This window comes from Argentina silus, assembly GCF_951799395.1.
Source record: "Argentina silus genome assembly, chromosome: 13".
NCBI classification, from domain to species: Eukaryota; Metazoa; Chordata; class Actinopteri; order Argentiniformes; family Argentinidae; genus Argentina; species Argentina silus.
In genome coordinates this window covers 5,671,011-5,697,367 of record NC_139667.1, presented here as the reverse complement: position 1 = coordinate 5,697,367, position 26,357 = coordinate 5,671,011, and the positions used below count along the sequence as shown (strand labels likewise).

The window sequence follows — 26,357 nt, the reverse complement described above, 5'->3', positions numbered from 1 at the left end:
AAAAACAGACTTAGATGTCACATCACCAGAGGCCAAAGCAGATGTCCAAATACCTGATGTTGAACTAAAAGAATCCTCTATTGACGTTGAAATACCAGAGGGGGCTGCTACAGATATTGATGTGAAGATGAAAAAGCCACGGATGTCATTCCCTAAATTTGGATTTTCAAAACCAGAGGTCAAAGGCCTTGAGGTTGATGTCAGCCTCCCAAAGGTGGATATTTCTCTTCCAAAAGGAAAAGTGGAGGTCAAAGAGCCAGAGTTGGACATTAAAGCTCCTGAGAGTCAAGTTGAAATGAAAGATATTGAACATGAGAGACGAGGAAGTAAGTTTAAACTACCAACATTTGGAGTCTCACTGCCAAAAATAAAAGGACCTGAAATTGATTTAAGTGTGTCAAAGACAGACGTAGATGTCACATTACCAGAGGCCAAAGCAGAGGTCCAAATACCTGATGTTGATGTCATAGCACCCTCTGGGGAAGTTGCAATACCTGAGGGATCAACAGATATTGATGTGAAAATTAAAAAGCCACGGATTTCATTTCCCCACATTGGATTTTCAAAACCAGAGGTCAAAGCCCCTGAAGTTGATGTCAACCTCCCGAAAGTGGATATTTCTCTTCCAGAGGTAAAAATTGTCAAAGAGCCAGAAGTGGAAATGAAAGGACCAGAGAGTCAAGTTGAAGTGAAAGATGTTGTTGGCTCCCCCACAAAATTCAAAATGCCAACTTTTAAATTCCCTAAATTTGGTGCAACTGCTCCCAATGTCACAGTAGAGGTACCTGAAATAACAGGACCCAAGCTAACAATATCAGGAGAAGCACCTGCAGTTGACATAAAAGAAGCCAGTGTTGACATTGAAGGCCCATCTATAGATGTGGATATGAAGAGTAAAGGAGTTGAACTTGAGGGACATGGAAGTAAGTTTAAACTACCAACATTTGGAGTCTCACTGCCAAAGGTAAAAAGGCCTGAAATTAATGTAAGTATGTCAAAGACAGATGTAGATATCACATTACCAGAAGCCAAAGGAGATGTCCAATTACCTGATGTTGAACTCAAAGAGCCCTCTATTAAAGTTGAAATACCAGAGGGGGCTGCTACAGATATTGATGTGAAAATGAAAACCCCACATATTTCTTTACCCCACATTGGATTTACAAAACCAGAGGTCAAAGCCCCTAAAGTTGATGTCAGCCTCCCAAAAGTGGATATTTCTCTTTCAAAGGGAAACATTGAGGTCAAAGAGCCAGAGTTGGACATTAAAGCTCCTGAGAGTCAAGTTGAAATGAAAGATATTGAACATGAGAGACGAGGAAGTAAGTTTAAACTACCAACATTTGGAGTCTCACTGCCAAAAATAAAAGGACCTGAAATTGATTTAAGTGTGTCAAAGACAGATGTAGATGTCACATTACCAGAGGCCAAAGCAGAGGTCCAAATACCTGATGTTGATGTCATAGCACCCTCTGGGGAAGTTGCAATACCTGAGGGATCAACAGATATTGATGTGAAAATTAAAAAGCCACGGATTTCATTTCCCCACATTGGATTTTCAAAACCAGAGGTCATAGCCCCTGAAGTTGATGTAAACCTCCCAAAAGTGGATATTTCTCTTCCAGAGGTAAAAATTGTCAAGGAGCCAGAAGTGGAAATGAAAGGACCAGAGAGTCAAGTTGAAGTGAAAGATGTTGTTAGCTCCCCTACAAAATTCAAAATGCCAACTTTTAAATTCCCTAAATTTGGTGCAACTGCTCCCAATGTCACAGTAGAAGTACCTGACGTGAAAAAGGACATTAAAGTTCATAGAGCTGAAATAACAGGAGCTAAGCTAACAATATCAGGAGAACCACCTGCAGTTGACATAAAAGAAGCCAGTGTTGACATTGGAGGCCCATCTATAGATGTGGAAATGAAGAGTAAAGGAGTTGAACATGAAGCACACGGAAGTAAGTTCAAACTACCAAAATTTGGAATGTCAATGCCAAAAATAAAAGGACCTGAAATTGATTTAAGTGTGTCAAAGACAGGTGTTGATGTCACATCACCAGAGGCCAAAGGAGAGGTCCAACTACCTGACGTTGAACTGAAAGAACCATCTATTGAAGTTGGAATACCAGAGGGGGCTGCTACAGATATTGATATGAAAATGAAAAAGCCACAGATGTCATTCCCTAAATTTGGATTTTCAAAACCAGAGGTCAAAGCCCCTGAGGTTGATGTCAGCCTCTCAAAGGTGGCTATTTCTCTTCCAGAGGAAAAAGTGGAGCTCAAACAACCACAGGTGGAAACTATCACTCCAGAGAGTCAAGTTGAAGTGAAAGATGTTTTTGGCTCACCCACAAGATTCAAAATGCCATCTTTTAAATTCCCTAAATTTGGTGCCACAACTCCAAATGTCACAGTGGAAGTATCTGACGTGAATAAGGACATTAAAGTTCATGGAGCTGAAATAACAGGACCCAAGCTAACAATATCAGGAGAACCACCTGCAGTTGACATAAAACAAGCCAGTGTTGGCATTGAAGGCCCATCTATAGATGTGGATATGAAGAGTAAAGGAGTTGAACTTGAAGCACACGGAAGTAAGTTCAAACTACCAAAATTTGGAATTTCAATGCCAAAAATAAAAGGACCTGAAATTGATTTAAGTGTGTCAAAGACAGGCGTTGATGTCACATTACCAGAGGCCAAAGGAGATGTCCAACTACCTGACATTGAATTCAAAGAGCCCTCTATTGAAGTTGAAATACCAGAGGGGGCTGCTACAGATATTGAGTTGAAAATGAAAAAGCCACGGATTTCATTTCCCAACTTTGGATTTTCAAAACCAGAGGTCAAAGCCCCTGAAGTTGATGTCAGTTTTCCAAAGGTGGATATTTCTCTTCCAGAGGGAAAAGTGGAAGTCAAAGAGCCAGAAGTGGAAATTAAAGCTCCAGAGACTCAAGTTGAAGTGAAAGATGTTTTCGGCTCACCCACAAGATTCAAAATGCCAACTTTAACATTCCCTAAATTTGGTGCAACATCTCCAAATGTCACAGTAGAAGTACCTGACGTGAATAAGGACATTAAAGTTCATGGAGCTGAAATAACAGGACCCAAGCTAACAATATCAGGAGAACCACCTGCAGTTGACATAAAACAAGCCAGTGTTGGCATTGGAGGCCCATCTATAGATGTGGATATGAAGAGTAAAGGAGTTGAACTTGAAGCACACGGAAGTAAGTTCAAACTACCAAAATTTGGAATTTCAATGCCAAAAATAAAAGGACCTGAAATTGATTTAAGTGTGTCAAAGACAGGTGTTGATGTCACATTACCAGAGGCCAAAGGAGAGGTCCAAATACCTGATGTTGAACTGAAAGAACCATCTATTGAATTTGGAATACCAGAGGGGGCTGCTACAGATATCGATATGAAAATTAAAAAGCCACGGGGGTCATTCCCGAAATTTGGATTTTCAAAACCAGAGGTCAAAGGCCCTGAGGTTGATGTCAGCCTCCCAAAGGTGGATATTTCTCTTCCAGAGGGAAAAGTGGAGGTCAAAGAGCCAGAAGTGGAAATTAAAGCTCCAGAGACTCAAGTTGAAGTGAAAGATGTTTTTGGCTCACCCACAAGATTCAAAATGCCAACTTTAAAATTCCCTAAATTTGGTGCAATATCTCCAAATGTCACAGTAGAAGTACCTGACGTAAATAAGGACATTAATGTTCGTGGAGCTGAAATAACAGGAGCTAAGATAACAATATCAGGAGAAGCACCTGCAGTTGACATAAAAGAAGCCAGTGTTGGCATTGGAGGCCCATCTATAGATGTGGATATGAAGAGTAAAGGAGTTGAACTTGACGCACACGGAAGTAAGTTTAAACTACCAACATTTGGAGTCTCACTGCCAAAAATAAAAGGACCTGAAATCGATTTAAGTGTGTCAAAGACAGGCGTTGATGTCACATTACCAGAGGCCAAAGCAGATGTCCAACTACCTGACGTTGAACTCAAAGAGCCCTCTATTAAAGTTGAAATACCAGAGGGGGCTGCTACAGATATTGAGGTGAAAATGAAAAAGCCACGGATTTCATTTCCCAACTTTGGATTTTCAAAACCAGAGGTCAAAGGCCCTGAGGTTGATGTCAGCCTCCCAAAGGTGGATATTTCTCTTCCAGAGGAAAAATTGGAAGTCAAAGACCATGCGGTGGAAATTAAAGCTCCAGACAGTCAAATTGAAGTGAAAAATATTGAACTTGAAGGACAAGGAAGTAAGTTTAAACTACCAAAATTTGGAATCTCAATGCCAAAAATAAAAGGACCTGAAATTGATTTAAGTGTGTCAAAGACAGGCGTTGATGTCACATCACCAGAGGCCAAAGGAGAGGTCCAACTACCTGATGTTGAACTGAAAGGACCATCTATTGAAGTTGGAATACCAGAGGGGGCTGCAACAGATATTGATGTGAAAATGAAAAAGCCACGGATTTCATTTCCCAACTTTGGATTTTCAAAACCAGAGGTCAAAGGCCCTGAGGTTGATGTCAGCCTCCCAAAGGTGGATATTTCTCTTCCAGAGGGAAAAGTGGAGGTCAAAGAGCCAGAAGTGGAAATTAAAGCTCCAGAGACTCAGGTTGAAGTGAAAGATGTTTTTGGCTCACCCACAAGATTCAAAATGCCAACTTTAAAATTCCCTAAATTTGGTGCAACATCTCCAAATGTCACAGTAGAAGTACCTGATGTGAATAAGGACATTAAAGTTCATGGAGCTGAAATAACAGGACCCACACTAACAATATCAGGAGAAGTACCTGCAGTTGACATCAAAGAAGCCAGTGTTGGCATTGGAGGCCCATCTATAGATGTGGATATGAAGAGTAAAGGAGTTGAACTTGACGCACACGGAAGTAAGTTCAAACTACCAACATTTGGAATTTCAATGCCAAAAATAAAAGGACCTGAAATTGATTTAAGTGTGTCAAAGACAGGCGTTGATGTCACATTACCAGAGGCCAAAGGAGAGGTCCAACTACCTGACGTTGAACTGAAAGGACGCTCTATTGAAGTTGGAATACCAGAGGGGGCTGCAACAGATATTGATATGAAAATTAAAAAGCCATGGGGGTCATTCCCGAAATTTGGATTTTCAAAACCAGAGGTCAAAGGCCCTGAGGTTGATGTCAGCCTCCCAAAGGTGGATATTTCTCTTCCAGAGGGAAAAGTGGAGGTCAAAGAGCCAGAAGTGGAAATTAAAGCTCCAGAGACTCAAGTTGAAGTGAAAGATGTTTTTGGCTCACCCACAAGATTCAAAATGCCAACTTTAAAATTCCCTAAATTTGGTGCAACATCTCCAAATGTCACAGTAGAAGTACCTGACGTGAATAAGGACATTAAAGTTCATGGAGCTGAAATAACAGGACCCACACTAACAATATCAGGAGAAGTACCTGCAGTTGACATAAAAGAAACCAGTGTTGGCATTGGAGGCCCATCTATAGATGTGGAAATGAAGAGTAAAGGAGTTGAACATGAAGCACACGGAAGTAAGTTCAAACTACCAAAATTTGGAATTTCAATGCCAAAAATAAAAGGACCTGAAATTGATTTAAGTGTGTCAAAGACAGGCGTTGATGTCACATTACCAGAGGCCAAAGGAGAGGTCCAAATACCTGATGTTGAACTGAAAGGACGCTCTATTGAAGTTGGAATACCAGAGGGGGCTGCTACAGATATTGATATGAAAATTAAAAAGCCACGGGGGTCATTCCTGAAATTTGGATTTTCAAAACCAGAGGTCAAAGGCCCTGAGGTTGATGTCAGCCTCCCAAAGGTGGATATTTCTCTTCCAGAGGGAAAAGTGGAGGTCAAAGAGCCAGAAGTGGAAATTAAAGCTCCAGAGACTCAGGTTGAAGTGAAAGATGTTTTTGGCTCACCCACAAGATTCAAAATGCCAACTTTAAAATTCCCTAAATTTGGTGCCACAGCTCCAAATGTCACAGTAGAAGTACCTGACGTGAATAAGGACATTAAAGTTCATGGAGCTGAAATAACAGGACCCAAGCTAACAATATCAGGAGAACCACCTGCAGTTGACATAAAACAAGCCAGTGTTGGCATTGAAGGCCCATCTATAGATGTGGAAATGAAGAGTAAAGGAGTTGAACTTGAAGCACACGGAAGTAAGTTCAAACTACCAAAATTTGGAATTTCAATGCCAAAAATAAAAGGACCTGAAATTGATTTAAGTGTGTCAAAGACAGGTGTTGATGTCACATTACCAGAGGCCAAAGGAGAGGTCCAAATACCTGATGTTGAACTGAAAGAACCATCTATTGAAGTTGGAAGACCAGAGGGGGCTGCTACAGATATTGAGATGAAAATTAAAAAGCCACGGGGGTCATTCCCGAAATTTGGATTTTCAAAACCAGAGGTCAAAGGCCCTGAGGTTGATGTCAGCCTCCCAAAGGTGGATATTTCTCTTCCAGAGGGAAAAGTGGAGGTCAAAGAGCCAGAAGTGGAAATTAAAGCTCCAGAAAGTCAAGCTGAACAGGAAGATGTTGCCGGCTCCACCACAAGATTCAAAATGCCAACTTTTAAATTCCCGACATTTGGTGCCACAGCTCCAAATGTCACAGTGGAAGTACCTGACGTGAAGAAGGACATCAATGTTCGTGGAGCTGAAATAACAGGAGCTAAGATAACAATGTCAGGAGATTCACATGCAGTTGACATAAAAAAAGCCAGTGTTGACATTGAAGGCCCATCTATAGATGTGGAAATGAAGAGTAAAGGAGTTGAACTTGAAGGACATGGAAGTAAGTTTAAACTACCAACATTTGGAGTCTCACTGCCTAAAGTAAAAGGTCCTGAAATCAATTTGAATGTGTCAAAGACAGACATACCTGTAGATGTCTCATTACCACAGGCCAAAGTAGAGGTCCAAATTGCTGATATTGATATTATAGCGCCCTCTGGTGAAGTTGAAATGCCAGAGGGACCTGCTACAGACATTGATGTGAAAATGAAAAAGCCACGGATGTCTAACCCATTTGCCAACCTTGGATTTTCAAAACCAGAGGTCAAAGCCCCTGAGGTTGATGTCAGCCTCCCAAAGGTGGATATTTCTCTTCCAGAGGGAAAAGTGGAGGTCAAAGAGCCAGAAGTGAAAATTAAAGCTCCAGAGAGTCAAGTTGAAGTGAAAGACGTTGTTGGCTCCCCCACAAGATTCAAAATGCCAACATTTAAATTCCCTACATTTGGCACAACTTCTCTGAAGGTAGATGATTCTGATAAAGATAAAGACATCAAAGGAACTGGGGTCGAAGTTACAGCAGGTCAAGTGCCAGGAGTTTCACTGCAAGTTAATGTACCAGAGCCAGGGGATACAGCTATTAAAGGATCTAGTAGTTTTAATGCTGAGGGCTTACATGTAGATTTGGATACTAAGAGCAAAGGCATTGAGATTGACGGGCAAGATAGTCAATTCAAGCTCCCAAAATTCTCATTACGGAATTTGAAAGGCCCTGGGGTGGACATGGATATGTCAGAGTCCGGTGTTGGTGTCTCTACCACTGAGGGGCAAGCTAAAGTTCAGCTACCTGATGCTGAATCTGAGAGGACCCCAGCTGAGGGAGAAGTAGAAATTGTCGAGGGCATTGCCACTGCAGAAACAGGCTCCAAGGATGATGCCTCAATTAAAGGTTCCCCAAGAAAATTCAAATTGCCCACTTTTACTATGCCCAAATTTGGTGTTACTACACAGAAGCCAAATCTCCAGTCCCCTGACATCAAGACTGACATAACAATTTCTGCTATGAAGGAAACTGATATTGAGACAAATATCAAAGCAGATGTTGGTCAGATTAATACTGACCATCCTGAATTGGAAGCAGTAGACTCTGAGATGTCAAAGCAGACGACTGACAGCAAAGATCATGGTTCCCCCAGTAAATTCAAACTCCCAGCCTTCAAAATGCCTAGGTTCAGTATTTCAAAATCTAAACCGGAGGATGAACATGAAAATGAGGAAAGGGACTCTAAAGACAAAACTCCAACTGTTATTTTGCAGAAAGAGATTCAAGTGGACACACAAAGACCAGATAAATCACCTAAGTTGACTTTGACATCATTTGGGGAGGTTTTAAGGGGTATTGATGTTGAATTTGATGTACCCTCATTAGAGGAAGTGGAAGAAAAGCTTACAGGCTCAAGGGAAGAACTAAATGCTCAACTCATTGCTGAAACTCAACCAGTGCACAAAGAGGATGAAGTCAAAGAAAAATCTAAATCAAAATTTAAGTTTCCCAGGCTTGGTTTCAATCGGGCACCAGAGGACAGTGATACAGTGGTTAGCACACATTTGACTGTTGATGAAAATGAAAAGCAACCAGAACCAAAGGAAGAGGAGAAAAATGCTGAGAAAGAATCAAACACAACTCCTGAGAAGGTTGCCTGGTTTAAGTTCCCCAAATTTGGACTCAGCTCTCCCTCAGAATCTGTCAAGATTTCAGAAAAAGAAAAGGAGGACGAAGTCAGTGAAAAGAACAGTATAGGTGAAACTGTGGAGGATGTGAGCTTGACCTTTTCAGTGCAGTCGTCAGATGCTTTTGCTGATATTAGTTCTACAGTGACAAGTGAACAAGTTGGTCCATCCTTGGCCTCCCCAACCAAAGTGACAGTGAAATACTCTGACCCTGTTGCCACTATGGGGCTTGGTGGGGTAAAGGGTAATATCATTACCTCCACCACGAGAACAGAGCTAATCTCCCTTGAACCCCACTTGCCAGAGAAAATTACCATTCCAATGTCCTCTGGGGTTTCATCTTCATCTGTAGACACACTTAAACAGGAATCTGGTGACATACATGTCATCACATCAAATATACAAGCAATACCAGCCACACAGCATGCCACATTACTCACAGATTTCCAAGTGCACTCAGCTGATGCCCTGTCCCGTAAGACAAAGACTATGAAAACATCCTCTGCAGATTGGTCAGTAGAGGACACTCACAGAACATTGAGTGGTGAGGGTATAGTAATTGAGAAGCATGTAGTGAGGGAGATGTCAAGCAAAGACATGGAAACAGTTGTTATAACTCAAAGAGTAACACATGTTTTTGGGGTGGACCCTGTCGAGCCTATCTCAGATGAAACAGCCTCGTCTATCCAAAGGTTGAAAGACACTATGCACTCCGAGAAAATGAAGTATTTTGATGGAGCTAAAATGTAGCCAGTGGTGAGAAATGTGCTTGGTCCCCAGATCGACAAGAAATTATATCAGTCAGGCTATAACTGTGCTTCTTTAATTTCTGCCAAAGTTTAATATATGCAATCATTTTTTGTATAGTACACACATGCAGTAAACAGTATACACCAATTTGTGTAGAGATCCATGATACAGATAACAATGTAAAAATCAGCCATTGTCCTTGTTTATTGATATAATTCACCTAATATGTTGTTTTTAGACATCACTGCAAGAAAACAGTCCCTTTGTGTAAAATGTAGACTGAGGAACATGTTCATCAACCATCAAGTGCTTTGTTGTAGATGTTTAGCTTGATGAACAACCTCCAATATCTGCTCTTTATTCCATTCTGGGCAGTCAAATATTGAGAGGAAAAGCAGCTTTGAGTTTGAAAAATGTTCACAATTATTTCACTGTAAAACCATACAGAGTGCATAATGAAATATTTATGATATGTGTATTATTATGTAACATAACAAGACCAAACTATAGAACATTGAACTCATTAAGGATATATTGACATTTACATACAGTATGTGTGTATTACCATGGAATTAGCTTGTTGCTGAAAATGAATGCTTGTAATCAAAGTAAATGCCTTTAAATGAACAGGAAAAATACATAGATGCAACTATATTTGATTAAAATTATGCTTAGATGTAAACCTAACATATTGGTTTTTTTCTGGATTTGTCACTGTATAAAGTAGGAAAACTGAATCGCCTATGTACATAGTTGATTTTAATCATTTCTTTAATAATAATAATTTCTTTTTGCAAGTATTTAAATTACTTTGATTGTAGCTCCTATTTGTATTCAGTCTTCACTGATGTAATCAATGTAATTGCAAAATATACTAAATAAACCCTCTAAAATGTCATTATTGCAATACAGTATGTTTTTATTTTATGTTATCCAGTTATTTGTCATCTTCACTACTTATCCAATCCTCTCTCCTGGTAGAACTCAGACTTACTCAAAGTGATATTTTCACACAAGTCCACACAATTTCACACCAACATTTTACAGTAAACTTAAAATAAGCTTGGGACAATAGCGTGCAGCAGCACAGCGGTAATTGATCGAGTCCGTCTCTGTAGCATGGGCATGGTAGTGCCTACATTCTATCACTAGAGGTTAGCAATGTTCTATCTACTCAACGAGAATAAGTATTTGTATTACTACACTGAACTTGTGTCAGGACGTGTGAGGATGGCAGCGACATCTCCCAGTTCACATCACAATGATGCAGTCAGTCCGATAGACGACCACGACGGTCAGCTCTCCAATTGTATCTTCATTCATGTGCTAATCACAGTGTTGTGGAATTGTAGGCATAAAGGAATTGTATCTACATTGTACACAAATGAAGACAATCAATTATAAAGGGTAGACTAATCATAATTGCTCTCACTGCCCATAAATGTTTCCAAGCCAAGAGGATCTTATCAGGGTATCTTTGGAACATTATATCAATTATGTAATTATACTTCAAATTGAAATTGTGTTCTATTCCAGTTCCAAAGTGACCAGAAGTGGAATAGACCCAAAATGGGTTATCACAATAACGTAGAGAATGCCTTACCTTAGAAACTGAATTGAAACGACTTGAAAGGTGACTTTTTGGAGCAATTAAATGTCAATACGCGGTCGTGCACAGACATGCTGGTAATAGCCGACAACCATACAGTATTTAACGGACGAAACCAAATTCGAGGATTAGATTACGTAGGCTACTGCAGCTACTTCAACTTTTCTGCTGCCTTTACATGAAACAATCTGCAATGACTTTAGTTGGCAAAGCATCAGGCGCTCGATCCTATCTCTAGGGTCTGTCCACTGCGCAAACTCAGGCACTCAGTGCAAGCGCAAACTTCATTCTGAGCGTCAACGTGCGGGAGGGTGCTGGTCTACCGGATTTCTCTTAAGATTCGGCCATCGTGAATTAAAATAAAGGATATCTATCTCAAGGAATCGAACACTCCAAGCAGGTAGGCATATCTGTTTACGCACATATTCAGTATGTTGTCAATTTTGGCCATAAAAAGTTTCTTTTTATCCAGTAAACACAAATAACTCATGGAATAAAGAATATATTTGACAAACAGAGTTAACTAGCCTAATGTAATACTTTGTAAATGTTGATTTTTCTCAACATTTGTTATGATTATTTGGTTGAATGTTTTTGTTTAGCTAGGTCAGTCTTGACAGTGAGAGATTTCCTATGCATTAATACTGGGTATGTGAGATCAAGCCTTACTGAGACACACAACACTCCTCTGCACGAGCATTCACTTATAGCCAGTAATTGCCGTCACTTGTCCTGTGAAACACAGTTTGCGCATATCTCTATTTGTTATATAAATCCACCAAACTAACTAATTTCCTTCCATTCTGGGACATTGAGATCAGATATAACCTGAGGCTGTTTGAGCTCCAGTGACTTTACCCCTAAAAGAGTGTTGGAATACTGTGACTTGTGACTTTACATAGCCAGTAACCTAGTCCCCAGGCTGCTACATAGCCAGTAACCTAGTCCCCAGGCTGCGACATAGCCAGTAACCTAGTCCCCAGGCTGCGACATAGCCATTGACTAACCAGGATGTGCACTCACTGATGAATGATACAGAGAAAGGAACATAAACTGGTTTCTCACAGTATTGCCACAAGTAGCCTATTTTTTGGGTCAAAGGGAAATTTCTCACATCAGTGGCATGAGAAACACATCACATATAATGCTATGCATACTTTACTTTTGAATCATTGGATATAAGCCGTGACAACATTCTTCCCATTCTACCCCATCCTGCCACACCCTTGCCTCCTACATACAGTTGTGCATCAGTCACTTCATGCCCGTTGTATTCACTAGTCTATTTAGTATAGTGATTCACCTGTGTGTGTGCGTGTGCATGTGTGTGTGTGTGTGTGTGTGTGTGTGTGTGTGTGTGTGCGCATGTCTGCGTGAGAGAGAGTAAAAAGGCATACCAAATATTTACCACAGGAATGTGTGCTGTACCGAAGCTTTCACAATTCAGTCTGACTGTGGGATCACATTATGACATGCCAAGGATTTCTCCTCAGCTGATAGTGAATAAGAGAAGCCTTTTGCCCCGAGCTTGGACAGTGGGAGGTCAAGAAGACACAATGTGACCACTGACATTCCATCTAAGGACAAGCTGAGCTTTTGAGTAGGAATAGAGGAGCAATTGTCTTGAACATGGTTCACATTATTATGAGATGAGGAGGACAAAAAAAACATCCAGGTTGAGAGTAGTCTCACAGCAGAATCTAGTCATACAGTAATTGCCACATAATGCACGCATGAAAACAACCAAATCAACTCTCCTTTTTCGACAATGTTCCAAGTGCACTACTCGAACAATCAAAGGCATCACATCTCGATTGCTTGTCTCCATGGCAACAGCAACTGCCGGTCTGATTCGACAGAGAGAGGGGTAATTTATGAACTTGTCCTGCTCACCAGAAAGCCTGGGACTCCCGGCAAAGCTCTGCCTGGTTAAATATGAAGGCCTGTTGAGCGCCACGAAGGCCTTCATATTAGATGGCCTGCCTCCTTATTCCAGTGCCAGCTGTTTCTTTGACACCCCAACACCTGACATCAGAGACAACTGCATATATGAATACTAAGTGAGCTTCTAGATCATGTTAAACAGCCCAGCTCACACAGCATTAGGCATTAAGTCCATTCAAAATGCTTTGAGATCGATAAAAAAAAAGTGGGAAAAACATTAATTTGGTTGAAGTTTATTTATTTTGTGAGGCTTCGAGGGGCCAGGTTTCACAGTGTCCTGTTTGGTATTTGCACATGAGATTGGATGCACAGGTGGACCCTTTAATGTGGCTTTATTTCCTGTCAAAACATGAGAGAAACAGAGAGAGAGAGAGAGAGAGAGAGAGAGAGAGAGAGAGAGAGAGAGAGAGGAGAGAGAGAGAGAGAGAGAGAGAGAGAGAGAGAGAGAGAGAGAGAGAGAGAGAGAGAGAGAGAGAGAGAGAGAGAGAGAGAGAGAGAGAGAAAAAGAAGCATGATTGTATTTGAGTGGTTTCAGGATACATTTACACCATCAGTATGAATCACACCGAGCACGTAGATACTACATAGATGTGTTACAACATCAGAGTACAACAGACGTGTTGCAGCATGAACTCAAACATAGTATTTTTCTTCAGAAAATCATGATCACTAGGCGCTATGTGTAAAGTTAGAGGCCGGGTACGTGTAAGCAAATTAAGATTACCAACACATCTGTATTTCTCTCTATGAATCTTCTGTATGTAACAAGCTACTCACTTACATCATATGGTTATTATCTGAAAGCCATAGAGAACCTAATGGATTTCTACAGTCTGTACAAAGTGTTTGGCAGATGTCTGACACTTCTCAGCAGTCAAAGCCATTTTCCTAAATAATAAGTTGTCAGTGTGTCTCACCACTTTATCACACTTCACGCTCATCTATCTGTTCTGAGACAAATAATAAATCTATCTGTATCAACGGTCTCCATTTGAATGTCATGTGGGCTATTCGATTTCTATGACTTAATTCTACCTTTGTGTGGGACCACAGTGAAAGACTAATAAGCTGTTTGTAGCATTTTGAAACGGACTGGAGTCTAGATGGTTCCTGCCTCATATTCAACATGTCCTGCAGTCAGCCTCTCAACATGAGTAGCAGTGGTAGGTTTTGAGTTCGGTGAATTTACCGTATGATAGGTAATTATCAGCCACATCAGTCTTGCAATTGCTATGTACCAGAAGAGATAATTAATTGATGGTTAATATACATTGATTATTATAGAAATTCACTGCTGTCACCCCATAAGATGACGGAGGTGATGAACACTCGGGAACCTGTGATAGAGGACTTCAGTGTAGGCGGAGCAGCGGAGGATCAGAGCATTTCCTTTCAGGTTTGTCTTCTGTTGCTTCACTCAAACCATCCACCAACAACGCAAACAAGTTATTCAAACAAGCCTCCAAACACACAATTTGCTTACACTTTGCACATTTCCTAAATATATATATTTTTGTAAAACCATTAATTAACTCATTGCAAAGACCTCAGATGCCTGTTCTGATAGAACCCTGTTGAGGTTAATGAGTCACGTTTATCTGTAACGGTTCCCTGAACTGAAAACCAACCCAGTTTCTATGTCCAGATTTTCCCAGATACCCATGAGAGGTATCCAAAACTGTCCAAGAGGCTTCCCTCCATTGTAGTGGAGCCCACAGACGGAGGTGAAGTGGAAAGCGGGGAGCTCCGCTGGCCCCCTGATAACCTGAGCTCCATAGAGGCACTGGCGGAGATGCAGCCCCACACACAGACTCCTTCTCACAACACACTTGAACAGACTCCAGGTACTAGGGTCACCTGACGTGATATTCACAGACATAGCCAATTTGTTGTGAATGTATTACCTTTTTGCCATACAAGAGTTCTACCTCCCTATTTCCTTGTTCTTATCTCAGGTGAGGAGCTGGATCTCGGTGTGGAGGATGACAGCAGTCAGGTGGTGGCTGAGGCGGGCGTCCAAGACTCCGACTAAAAAGCGCATCCAGCCCCATGCCAGCACTCACTGTGAACGTGTCCAGACGTAGATTGATGGACAGAAGGGAAGGGAACACAGAGGAAAGGGGAGGAGAGATCGAGAGGGTTGTCACCCTTACCTGCTCACTACCCAGATCCCAATGATTTCATTTGAACATTCCAAGCTGGGCAGAGTTCTCTCTGACAGCTATATTAAATATCTAGCCCACATGTGCCATATTACTTTGGTAACTACTTTGTGCAGTATTCACTTTGATCAGACTAACCCGGATGAATAAATGTTAAATAAAAGATGCAAATTAAATCACAGTTCTAAAGTACAGCAAATAAATTGAATATTTCCATAAAGATGTTTTCAATTGTTGTGTATCTTCTCATCGTGGATATTTTTGATACCCTGTGTAAACACATGGTATGATGCTACTTTGTAAAAGCTGAAATGTTTGTGTAAGGCAGTACTCACAGTTTTGTGCGACTAGTTTGACTAGTTGTTCCAATCTGCATAGCGTGTTTCCTGTGTAATGGGGGAGGAAAAAATTCCATGTTTTCTTATGTCTGGTTTATTATGTGAGTGACTTCTTTTGAGTACACTCTTCTACCATAAGGAGGAATAGCTAATATCCAGAGATAGTCCTATTTGTTACAGACCACAGGAGTGATACATCTGTGTATGTTAGATATTATGCTGGATTGCTAACTGCATTAACCCTGTCAGAGCAGCTTTAGTTAGATTTAAAGTTTTTTCTAAACAATGGAAATGTAATGGCCTAGAATTGAAGCCTAATTTATTGCACAAACAATAAACTATTTTCACTTGTCAAAACTGTGCCCTGTTTTATAGATATTCAGGGCTCAAACTAGAGCACCTGTATCGTTTAATTGTTTACCTCAGTAATAACACTGACCATATAGGAAGAATACTGTCATTAATAATAAAAATAAATATAAAATAAATAAAAAAATAAAAAAATAAAAATGTTGTTATCAATAACAGTGTTACTGACATGGAACAGTGGCATGGTCTATTCAGACACTACGGCAGATGTACTATCGTGGCATGGTCTATTCAGACACTACGGCAGATGTACTATCGTGGCATGGTCTATTCAGACACTACGGCAGATGTACTATCGTGGCATGGTCTATTCAGACACTACGGCAGATGTACTATCGTGGCATGGTCTATTCAGACACTACTGTAGATGTACTATCGTGGCATGTTGCAGAGGCTGGATCTTCCTTGTGTTTCTGTTATTCTCTTAACATATTTTGACTCAGACGTCACATGATCATTCTTCTCAGTATTATTCTATAATTATCGTATCATCCCTTGGGTCTGTGCCCCACCACCCCTACAGATGTGACGGCTCACTTGAGTCTGATATCCTGGTAAAGGTCAGGTTCAGTGCCTTCATCAAGACAGACATGAGTGGCGGGGTTTCAATCTTATTTCTGTATCTCTCTGTCCTTTCTGGGTGTGACCTTTTAGTTGACAGCCTTGTGAAGAGCACTTCAGCGCCGAGAAGAGGGTCACCACTGGGGAAACGTTGGGCACTGGAGAGCAGGGGAGCCAGAGGGAGGAATAGAGCGATACGATGCAGATGATTTTTCAAAATGTCAAAGGCTTTTTTTTTCCCCATAAAAAAAGGAAAGAAAATATGCACTCTGTTTGGATGCTCTCTACAGTTTTAAATGTTGAAATGTTGCGAAGTGTGTAGGTGTTTATTTTGTAATACCCTGCACCTGTGAAACCTGCTGGACGTACACACACCCTTACATGGAACAGCATGATCAAGAGGAGATCCCTAATTGTGTAAGTGATCTCACCTGAACACACACACCTGTAAGCAATAAGGAGTACCTGTCTTGATAGACCATTTTACACTCTTATTTTGCCTGTTCTTACAATTCCTGCTGTTCTTTTCCACAAGTAATGAAGCGTATTTCACACAATAATAGAATAGCTGTTCACACAATCATCATAATATATGTATCTGTGATGGTTCTTATACGTTCAGCTTGAGAGACACCTACATCTAATTTCTTTCTTTTGTACTGTTTCATTTGACATAGCTGGAGCTTCACTGTGGAAAACACATTTCCATAAGATTTAACAAGCTACACTTGACCCATTTGTTCAGAACCTGCATGTTGATTCTCTCATATAATCACCAACCTCAATGCTCCCATTGTCATGTTGATTATCACCAGAACGATCACAAACACATTACAATCTTGTGCCTGTGTTATTAATTCTTCTCCTCTTTGATTTGTATTCCGTACTCACTTACGTTCCATTTCGAAGGACAAAGAGTGAGCGACATCAGACAGCCACTTCCCAGTCTGTTGATGTACCTCACCATTAAGATGAGGCGCATCAACTATGTGAGTGTGTTTTTTTCAGCTGTTAAAAGGGATTTTTATTTTTGTGGTGCCCGCACCGCGTTTGCACTTTCATCTCCTCCTCCCGCTGGCTTCAAACAGGTTCTTCAAAGCAGGGTGTGATGGGGCAGGGCAGATACCCCACCACACCACACCACCTTACAACACAGCAAAGGGTTACTCTTGTAACCTTTGCAGTAAATACTGAATGTCACTTTAATCAATTGCGGATAAAGAGGCACAGCAAAATAGCCGAGCTGAAGAGGACTTTAGCGTGCTGCGTGGGTTGGTAGCACCATTAAAGGCCATATAAACAGCGTTGTACAGTACATACTAATGTGTGCCTGTATCCAAATTGAATACATGAGTATGTGACTGAAAAAGTTGAAAGTAGCCTGGTGAAGGTTGTGAGACCGAAACATAATGGTTTTAATCAGTAGCGAAATAAAGTCCTTCGGAGTGTAACGCCTCTGCTACAGACATGCACAGATTATTTAAGTATTAAGTATTTAAGGCAGCACCTCATCACTTGTTATTTGAGCATGAATCTCTCTTCCTTTATGAGAAAGTTATAGCTACATGAAGTTAAAGGTTCACAATAACGGTTTATCATCATGAGGTATCTAAATCAAACAAGTGTGTTGAACGTACTGAGCATCTCCAGGTGGACTGAGGTCTCTGTCGCCAACATGACTCCCTGTCTACAGTCACTGAGCGCGTCATGGAGGGGCTAGACGGTCAAGGGCCTCAGGGTCATGGTCCGAGAGAGTGAGGGGGGGAGGGAGGGGGGGTATCAACTTACTCGGGTGTCCCTGTCAAACTCCCTCCCTCTCTGGGACTCCCAAACGACACAGAGCTGATGTTACAGTATAGTGTTATGCATCATTTAAGAGCTCCCACCTAACATTTGGCCCTCCCTTTATGGGTACCCATCCCATAGCCCCCCAGGTTGGCTCACATTACCATCCCTCCCTGGTACTGCTTGTACACTGAGGATGGCACAGGTGTGCTATTATGCCAGGCCTGGCACAGCTCATCTGCTAATACATAAAACAGGTGTCCCTTGACTTTCACTGTGCATTCATAACAGGTTGAACAGTGAAGGAGCCATTCCAAAGATTCTTTCTTACCAACATAGACCTACTTTGTTGCCAATGTATTTGTTTACAATGCTTTGCTATATGCATGAGTTAAAGGTTTGAGGTTCATTGAGGAAATTGAGGAACTGTGTTTAGTTGAAACACTCAAAAAATGTTTATACAGTTTGCTTTGCCGTCGAGGACAGGCATAGCTTGTGAATATAAATAAATTGTGTCTGTCACATAGAGACAGCTAAACTAGTGTGGATTGATCATGACACCAGCCAGCCACGCTTGTCGGTGACACTGACCGATGTGGCTGGATAGTTGCCGGGGAACAGTCCAGATGACAGGGTACCTGCCTGCTCTCAAGCAGACTGGATTGCCTCAGGTTGGGCTACCTGGTTGGGCTACCTCTGATCTGTACACACAGACCTGTGGAAGGTACAGAGAGTCAGGAAGAGAAAGCTCAATTAGCCTTTGGTGGCGAGAAAAAAGAGGTGGTCCGACAAAACCCTTTAAAAAGAGTCCATTAGGGTTAGGGTTAGGGTTAGGGTTTAGGATTAGGGTTAGGGTTAGGGTTAGGGTTTAGGGTTAGGGTTAGGGTTAGGGTTAGGGTTAGGGTTTAGGGTTAGGGTTAGGGCTGACTGGGGACATAAATGCATCTAAGACTGAAGCATGTTTGAAGTGCAAGCAGTGGTGAGGTGATCCAAACTGTAAGGAAAAATGGATCTCTGAAACCCAGCCTTTGAATAATGATGAAGCGGATGGTCAGACACTATATCAATGTGGTAAAGAAGGACTTCTTCTTCTAAAGAAGACTAGATCTAAACAGAAAACAAAACTGGATAGTGCATCATTATATCAGTAGGTTTTTATCATATGATATATAGACGTATACTGACAATACTGTATATTTCCAAATTATTGACAGGTTGATTGACAGTGGGACTAATAAATTACATAACATGATCTCTGTTTTTGCCTCCATAAATCTGTTGATACATATGACCTTATTCACAACACAGACCATTTACACTGGAGGGAAAACAAGGAAAACACACTCATATTAAGGTTCATTTATTCTTTTGAAATGGCAAAGCTCTCAGTGGATTATAGTGCACCATTAAGGCTAATGTTGACGTGGTCCAGGCATCAGCAGGCGTCTGTGACCTTGGAGAGCGTAAAAGCCCAAAGGCCTGAATGTCTGGGGGTGTTCTACAGCACATGGTTTCAACACATCTCCACAAAGCTCTTCTGACAACATGGAAACAGAAAAAACATTTCTATCTCACCTCTCTCTTTCCCTCTTTACCCTTCTCTCTCACCCTCTCTCACACTCGCATTTTCATAAAATCTTCTCTGACAACATAGGGAGAAAAACACATTTCACCAGTTTTTTTTTTTCCCTCTCTCCTTTCCCCTGAGCAAAGAGAGTAACATGATGAGTCACAGCAGAGAGAGAGAGACCACTAGAATGAAACATTAGATCACTCTGAATGTCTGTCTGTTGGGTTTTCTGACACCCCTCTGCTGCTGGGAGGGGGCAATGCTAAGAAGGCCATCACCACTGACAGCCACAACGCACACTGGTGGAGAATTAGCATCCCATGATGCGTTAAGACGTACAGCAGTGAAACACTTATAGACAGAAGGACTGAGAGCACAGAGGGGTTTCAGCCTCCTGGCAGCTTGGTGACAAACGTTCCCTTTCCTCAATACTTTCCTTTACCACGATAATCAGAATAAGACAGGCAAACAAACCACGGGATGCTTTGGATGAAAAGCACAGCATCTATACGACATAGAATTAGTAAACAACCATATCGGTGATTCTGGTCTCATAGCGTCCCTGCTTGAGAGCATAATGCTCCATAAAGTTAAAGTTCATAATGCTCCATAAAGTTCAAAACCCAAAACCAGCAGGCCTCTCACAGAGAGAAGATGACAATCTAAGGCTATGGGGACAGTCATCTCTGTCCCTCTCTATTGCACTAATAGGAAACAAGTCTGTATCTTGGCAGTACAGTATGCAGGACTGGAGTGACAGGTGTGGCTCCCATTCTTCTCCTGGCTGCTGTGCTGTCCCTGAGTGTCCCTGGAGAGGCAGGACCTTTCCCCAGTGACCTCCACCTCCTTGGCTCTGCATGGTTATCTCTCTACTGCAGACCCCAGGCCTGACACACTGAGTCTGGGCTGTGTCTAGGCAGCAGTGGTGATGAGGTCTGGAGGTTCTATTTTACAATGGAAGTAGGACTGTGTTGCCTGCATGCAAAGCATCTGATTTCCATATGTCATTTTAACACAGGGACATTCAATGCTGGCTTTCCCGAAATACTCTGACAGTCAGACTCTGTCTAAACACTGGAGCCTTACTTCTATGATATCTCAAAGAGAGAATATTATATCAATCGTGAGATCATATTTCAATGGTAAATGCATTTATCTGTATCAGATACATGCAAATGCCTGCAACTTTGCTAACAGAACGTCCATTATTTATGAGGCACTGAATACTGAGCAGCCTCCACAACCCCTTCTCCAATCCATCCTCTACCCTGTCTACACCTCCACCTCCACCCCCACCCACACCCCCCTCCAGCACTGCCTGCAGGAAGTCATCCGCTGCCCCCCCCCGCCTCCTCATGCAAATCTCCCAGCAGGCTTTTGCATAACTGCTAGAGAAGTAAAAAGAGAGGGAGGTGCAGACGCAACAAAATGCAGACGATGTGCTGTCAGAGGCGCACACTGTTCATCCTGCACTTCACTAAAAGGTGCATTGGTATGACAGCATGACCTGCTGTATTGACAAATCATCTCACTTGCTGGCCGTATGACCACAAGATCATTTTATAATCTTATCATAGCTTGTGGTGGCCAGAACCAACCTAAAGCCCTTGACCTGCACTCCAGTACTGTTGCTGCAAACATCTTGAATCCTATGGACATCTGGACCCCCGGGCACACAATTCACCCACGCACACACAGAAATACATTCATTTGACCACTGCGCATTGCACGCACGCACGCACGCACACACACACACACACACACACACAAAGGCATTGCCCCACCAACCTATTATGCAATTCCAATCTAAGGTCATACATAATCTGTCATGAAAGGCTGGCATTGTGTAGGGAGGTCACCATTGAAATAAGACATCTGCCTGAAATGATCTCCTAAACAAAACATAGATTACAACACCTCCATCATATGTGAACATGTAAATTGGGGAATTGAGCTGAGCAATAGATAAGAGGCAAGAAGAAATCTTAATAGTAATTTCCTTGTTATTACCCTTAGGGCTCTCTGCAACAAAATAACAATGACATAATGGTACTTATCAGAGCTATCCTCCTACCCAGTGAAGCATACACAGCCTACTGCAACAAAAAAGGCACTGAAGGTTTAAGGCATGAGTTTATGATGTCATGAGTTATGTTAATCTGCTAACACTGGATTCCTGCTCAAAGACAGAGCTTCAGATCAGTGTAATCATAACACACACACACACACACACACACACACACACACACACACACACACACACACACACACACACAGAATGACGACATGTCATGCCCATGGACACAGAGCTGATGACTTCACACATCTGAGTCGCATACAAGGTTGATCTTATGTCCAGGCTTGTCTTCAGCAATGGGAGGACAACTGCTATTATGGCTACTGCAAGGTATTCATAAAATGTAATCTCGGAACTGTTACGAATCAGAGCTAGTGAACCCAAATGCAGAACACAGAGTCTGGACACAGGTATAAAATAATAGAGTATTTAATGAAGGAATTGGGGGAAACAGGAAGGCAGGGTAGACTGGGCACGCAGGTAGGCAGGGCAGGCAGGCAGGCAGGCAGGCAGGCAGGCAGGCAGGCAGGCAGGCAGGCAAGCAGGCAGGCAGGCAGGCAAGGCAGGATAGCGGGTAGTCCAGGCAGGGGTTGATACACGGGTAGGCAGTTCTAGGGAAGGCAGATAATCCGACAGGGGTTAGGCAGAAGCACAGTCCAGAAAACACTTGTAGATCCGAAACCAGGAATGACATTATGTGATTCAGTGACATTATGATACTTAGCTTATTTTTGGGTTATTTAACACAAGCTACATTTCCCTTAGTAAAATGGCAGCAATCTGCTGTTTGAACTAGTGTATAACATGGGCCCTAACATGTGGTCCTCTGCGGCTCAGTTGGTACAGCATGGTGCTAACAACGCTTAGGTTGTGGGTTTGATTCCCGCCGGGACCATACATACTGAAATGTGTGCACTCACTGCAACGTAGGTCGCTTTGGATAAAAGCGTCAGCTAAATGGCATATATATATATAACAGCTGACTTCTAGAGCTCAGGTAAAGTTATTCACTGTTCGTCACACTCATTGTAAGGAGACTACATTATGCACTGTGTTACACCTCAAAAATGTTTTGTCATCAATGACTGCACGTAGAGCTACTGCACCTTAGAGGTATTTTACAGCAATAACATTGTAACCTTTAGCCACATTTTTTACTCGGAATTATAGTTTTTTCATGGGGAACTTGTTGTCTATTGTCGCCCTCCAGTGACAAATCGGAAGAATAACAGACACAATACGAGACGTCTGTTCCGACCAAAAGGTATGCAACAGGCATGCAGGTATTATTATTTTTTTACCTGGGAAGAGCTCACTAGGCAGTCAATCGGTTTACTATATACCTTTTTGGAGGCATCGTTATCAGCCTCATTTGTTGTTGGTTACTGATGTAGGCCTAGGGCAGCAAACATTGATCAGAGAGTAAAAGCGGTTTAATGATTTACTTTCTTCCACACTATAAAAGTCATAGTCCCAAGGTAGCCTCTGCTGCCCTGTTGCTGGCATGCTGCCCAAAACAGAAACAGAAAACAGAAACATAAAACCTGACTAGCCTGATTTTGTCTTTGTTTTCGGATACCTCCACAGGTTCTAAAACCGCGCAGGTACATCGGATTGTGGGATGTAGTGCCTGTTATACTACTGCAAGGTATTCATAAAGTGCAATCTCATGTAGTGACAACGAAAGTAAAAGTTAATGCAAGTGAATATATGAAGACCCTGATAGTACTCACCTTCCCAGACGGTTAATGGAGTTCGCCAGGTAAGGTTTTCTGATTTGTCCTCCACTGCTTCATGTGAAAACTGTGCGGTTTGCTATAACAGTTTGCTATAACGGTTTGCTTTTACAGCGCTGATTGAATGTGTCATTCATTGGTGGAGTTTGTTAATGATAATGGTGAAAATTGCATTTCGGCCTGCAGTTACGAGTATTAGAAAATAAAGTGCTAGTGCTCTTTCGGTTTGTGGAGGCACTGCCTGGTTAGTTAAATAAAAAAAAATGTCTGGGAGCATTTGCTTTAATGACATTATGATACTAAGATTATTTGGGTTATTTAACACAAGCTACATTTCCCTTAGTAAAAATGGCAGCAACCTGCTGTTTGAACCAGTGCATAACAGTTGACTTCTAGAGCTCAGGTAAAGTTATTCACTGTTCGTCATACTCATTGTAAGGAGACTACATTATGCACTGTGTTACACCTCAAAAATGTTTTGTCATCAATTACTGCACCTAGAACTACTGTACCTTAGAGGTACTACACCTTAAAAGGTACTTTAGTACTCCTTAATTACATGGTACACAGTATTCATAGCTGTTCATTCACCACCATGTAATAATGGACACCTGATATGAATATTGATATTACAACTTGAGGTACAGTCCTTTTACAGGGTAAAGGGTTTTATTACCATGTTATTACACCCCCCTCCCCGCCTCTTACATTCCAGTGAAACTTACATGTTGTCTGTACACAAAACCTCTCCCCGTTCCTGCTGACTAGTGAGACAGTGACCAGAAACAGTTTTTTTCCGCTCTCCAGGGACACCTTGCCCAAACAATTGATTTCTTTCAAGGGAATTTCTACCTCACCCCTATTACTTTTCCACCAGTGACCAGGGACATTCGATTCCAAGTGGGGAGAGGATGGCAGAGATTGGGGAAATTGGGAACTTGGAGGAGATGAATGAAGCTTGGGGTCAAGAGGAGGACAGACCTTCTCTGAAATCACCTGTGGAGAAGAACGGGAGGTCACTGCCTGATGGTAAAGGAAAGAAACAGGGGATGATGAAGTCATTTAGAGAGAGCATTAAACGGAGTCCTCTCTCCCCCAACAACAAAGTGTCAAAGAACAGACACAAAAAAGAGACGGGGGGACACAGCATTGACCCTGAAATGACCTCTCAAGCACAGCTGCAGGCACCTCCTTCACCAAGTAAGCCCCCCTTAAGTTTTCTCCTCAGACCATAACACATTTCAGACTATGTCAGGAAATGGCCTGCCAAGGTCATAGGAAGAGGAAGCTTCAGGAGGCTCGAAATGACAGGAGAAACGACAGGAGGTATTTTTCGGTGCTGTATTACTGATGTATTTATTTTCAGTTGGCGCTGGGCAAGACTGAGCAGGGGGTTTTCATCATTACTCAATTTCTGACATGTTGACATTCCTTGATTAAACTGTACTTAGAAAACAAGTCACAACCAGGCAGTACTGCAGGATACACTAAATCACCGTAAAAATAACATTATAATGAATCTGACAGAACCAGTTTTATCTGCTGCTAGATCATGTGGTTCCTCCTGCCATAACTCTGTGTGTGTGTGTGTGTGTGTGTGTGTGTGTGTGTGTGTGTGTGTGTGTGTGTGTGTGTGTGTGTGTGTGTGTGTGTTTGTGTGTGTGTGTATATGTGCATGGGTGCATGCGTGTGTGTGTGTCCCAATGAAAATTGTCTGAAAGTAACAGTGAAAACCTGATATTGATAACAAGAAATGTATCCCAATCTCTCTCTCTCTCTCTCTCTCTCTCTCTCTCCCCCTCTCTTTATCTCTCTTTCTCTCTCATCCAGGTTCAAGTGCTGGGTTTCCTATCACCTCCCCCCTGAAGAGTCTGGGTGGGTTCCTCCTGAAGAAGGAGGGGGAGACTGCAGAAGGTTCACCACAAGCCAGGAAAAAACTGATATCACACTCCAGAACACGCTCAGGTACCGCAATGTTTTCAAACAGTGATGAATGTATCAGAACGTGTAAAGCATAGGGAGAAGCAGTGCCACACAGCTCAAAATATGCTTATGTTTACCATTACTGCCATTGCTTTTATCTGAAATCCCCATTCCGTACACAACATACTCTATATAATTCTTTACTGTCTATTCATAGATCCTACATCAGCCATCGGAGACTCTATTCTGAAGAAGAAGACATTCTTCTATCAGAGTTTAAGGCTTGGTAAGAAGGACAAGACCCTGGTCTTGGAGCAGCTCCAGTTGGTCACGGAGGAGAAGACGGAAGAGGGGAAAGAGATGAAGAAGGTAGAGATCAGAGATTCATACACACTTCCAGAGATACCCCCCACACCCCTGTCAGGTGAGGATCTCTCTCAGGGTCCTTCTTCGTACTTTCTACTACGTTCTACCCTTTTCCCTTTTTCTCTCTAACCCTTCCGAATCCCTTTGTCTCTCCCTCTCTCTCTCTCTCTCTCTCTCTCTCTCTCTCTCTCTCTCTCTCTCCACATTTCTTTGTCTATCTTTCTCTGTTTTAGCAACAGAGATCACCAGAGATAGACATCTTGTGATGTAATTTGTAAATAGGTATGGTTTTGGTGCGTGTGTATGTGTTTGTGTACTTGCACAGTATGTGTGCCTCTGTGAGCTTTGGTTCTAATAAGCTGTCATTTCCTCTCCTAATTTTTCTCCTCAGTGATGCAGATCAACAAGCTGATTGAGATGGAGGTTTTGGAGGAGGCCCACCTCAATCTCCTCTCCCTGCGGCAGGAGTTCCAGCAGGAGCGGGAGATGTGCACTGATGAGGCCTCCCGTATGGAGCTGGCCAAGAAAGAGAAGGACCTGAGCCTCCTATATGGCACCCTGCGGGACAAGGTGAAAGACATAGTACGTGATTCCAACACTCTCACCTCCCGCAACAAGAAACTTCTAGTTCATGTGGCCCGTGTCATCCAGGAGGAGGAGAAGAGGGAGGGAGAGCCCGGTGGCATGGTTGGTCCTG

The 26,357-nt window shown here is 42.1% G+C and overlaps 4 protein-coding genes across 8 annotated transcripts in view; all 4 read left to right on the top strand.

The window, feature by feature from the left end:
- Nucleotides 1-127: 127 nt before the first annotated feature.
- LOC310814183 (neuroblast differentiation-associated protein AHNAK-like) lies at nucleotides 128-6,923 on the top strand (the record flags this gene model as incomplete). Its single annotated transcript, XM_083683483.1, has 3 exons — nucleotides 128-923; nucleotides 1,173-6,693; nucleotides 6,914-6,923. The coding sequence occupies 3 exons, from the start codon at nucleotides 128-130 to the stop codon at nucleotides 6,921-6,923; spliced, it is 6,327 nt and encodes a 2,108-aa protein (XP_083539609.1).
- A 599-nt stretch (nucleotides 6,924-7,522) lies between these two features.
- Nucleotides 7,523-9,220, top strand: LOC310814182 (uncharacterized protein; the record flags this gene model as incomplete). The annotated part of the gene is made up of 1 exon (XM_083683482.1): nucleotides 7,523-9,220. One exon carries the CDS (start codon nucleotides 7,523-7,525, stop codon nucleotides 9,218-9,220), a length of 1,698 nt encoding a protein of 565 aa, XP_083539608.1.
- Nucleotides 9,221-11,075: 1,855 nt separating this feature from the next.
- On the top strand, nucleotides 11,076-15,707 carry LOC310814266 (protein LBH-like). 2 transcript variants are annotated; one of them, XM_083683573.1, is made up of 4 exons: nucleotides 11,076-11,229; nucleotides 14,083-14,169; nucleotides 14,419-14,617; nucleotides 14,729-15,707. In XM_083683573.1, the coding sequence occupies exons 2-4, from the start codon at nucleotides 14,083-14,085 to the stop codon at nucleotides 14,803-14,805; spliced, it is 363 nt and encodes a 120-aa protein (XP_083539699.1). In that variant the 5' UTR covers nucleotides 11,076-11,229; the 3' UTR covers nucleotides 14,806-15,707. The 2 variants fall into 2 exon arrangements, with proteins under 2 accessions (XP_083539699.1, XP_083539698.1); XM_083683572.1 differs by having other exon boundaries at nucleotides 11,079-11,229; nucleotides 14,058-14,169.
- Nucleotides 15,708-23,217: 7,510 nt separating this feature from the next.
- The window catches only part of exoc3l4 (exocyst complex component 3-like 4), a 10,029-nt gene continuing 6,889 nt past the window's right edge, over nucleotides 23,218-26,357 (top strand). Inside the window, exons 1-5 of one of the 4 annotated variants that reach the window (XM_083683274.1) lie at nucleotides 23,218-23,397; nucleotides 24,249-24,571; nucleotides 25,202-25,336; nucleotides 25,512-25,718; nucleotides 26,052-26,357. The exon at nucleotides 26,052-26,357 is cut by the window's right edge and continues 322 nt beyond it. In XM_083683274.1, coding sequence (XP_083539400.1) covers nucleotides 23,384-23,397; nucleotides 24,249-24,571; nucleotides 25,202-25,336; nucleotides 25,512-25,718; nucleotides 26,052-26,357 — 985 coding nt within the window. In that variant the 5' untranslated portion in view covers nucleotides 23,218-23,383. Of the gene's footprint in view, nucleotides 23,398-23,714; nucleotides 24,572-25,201; nucleotides 25,337-25,511; nucleotides 25,719-26,051 lie in introns of all 4 variants that reach the window. The other 3 variants (XM_083683271.1, XM_083683273.1, XM_083683272.1) reach the window with 3 other exon arrangements.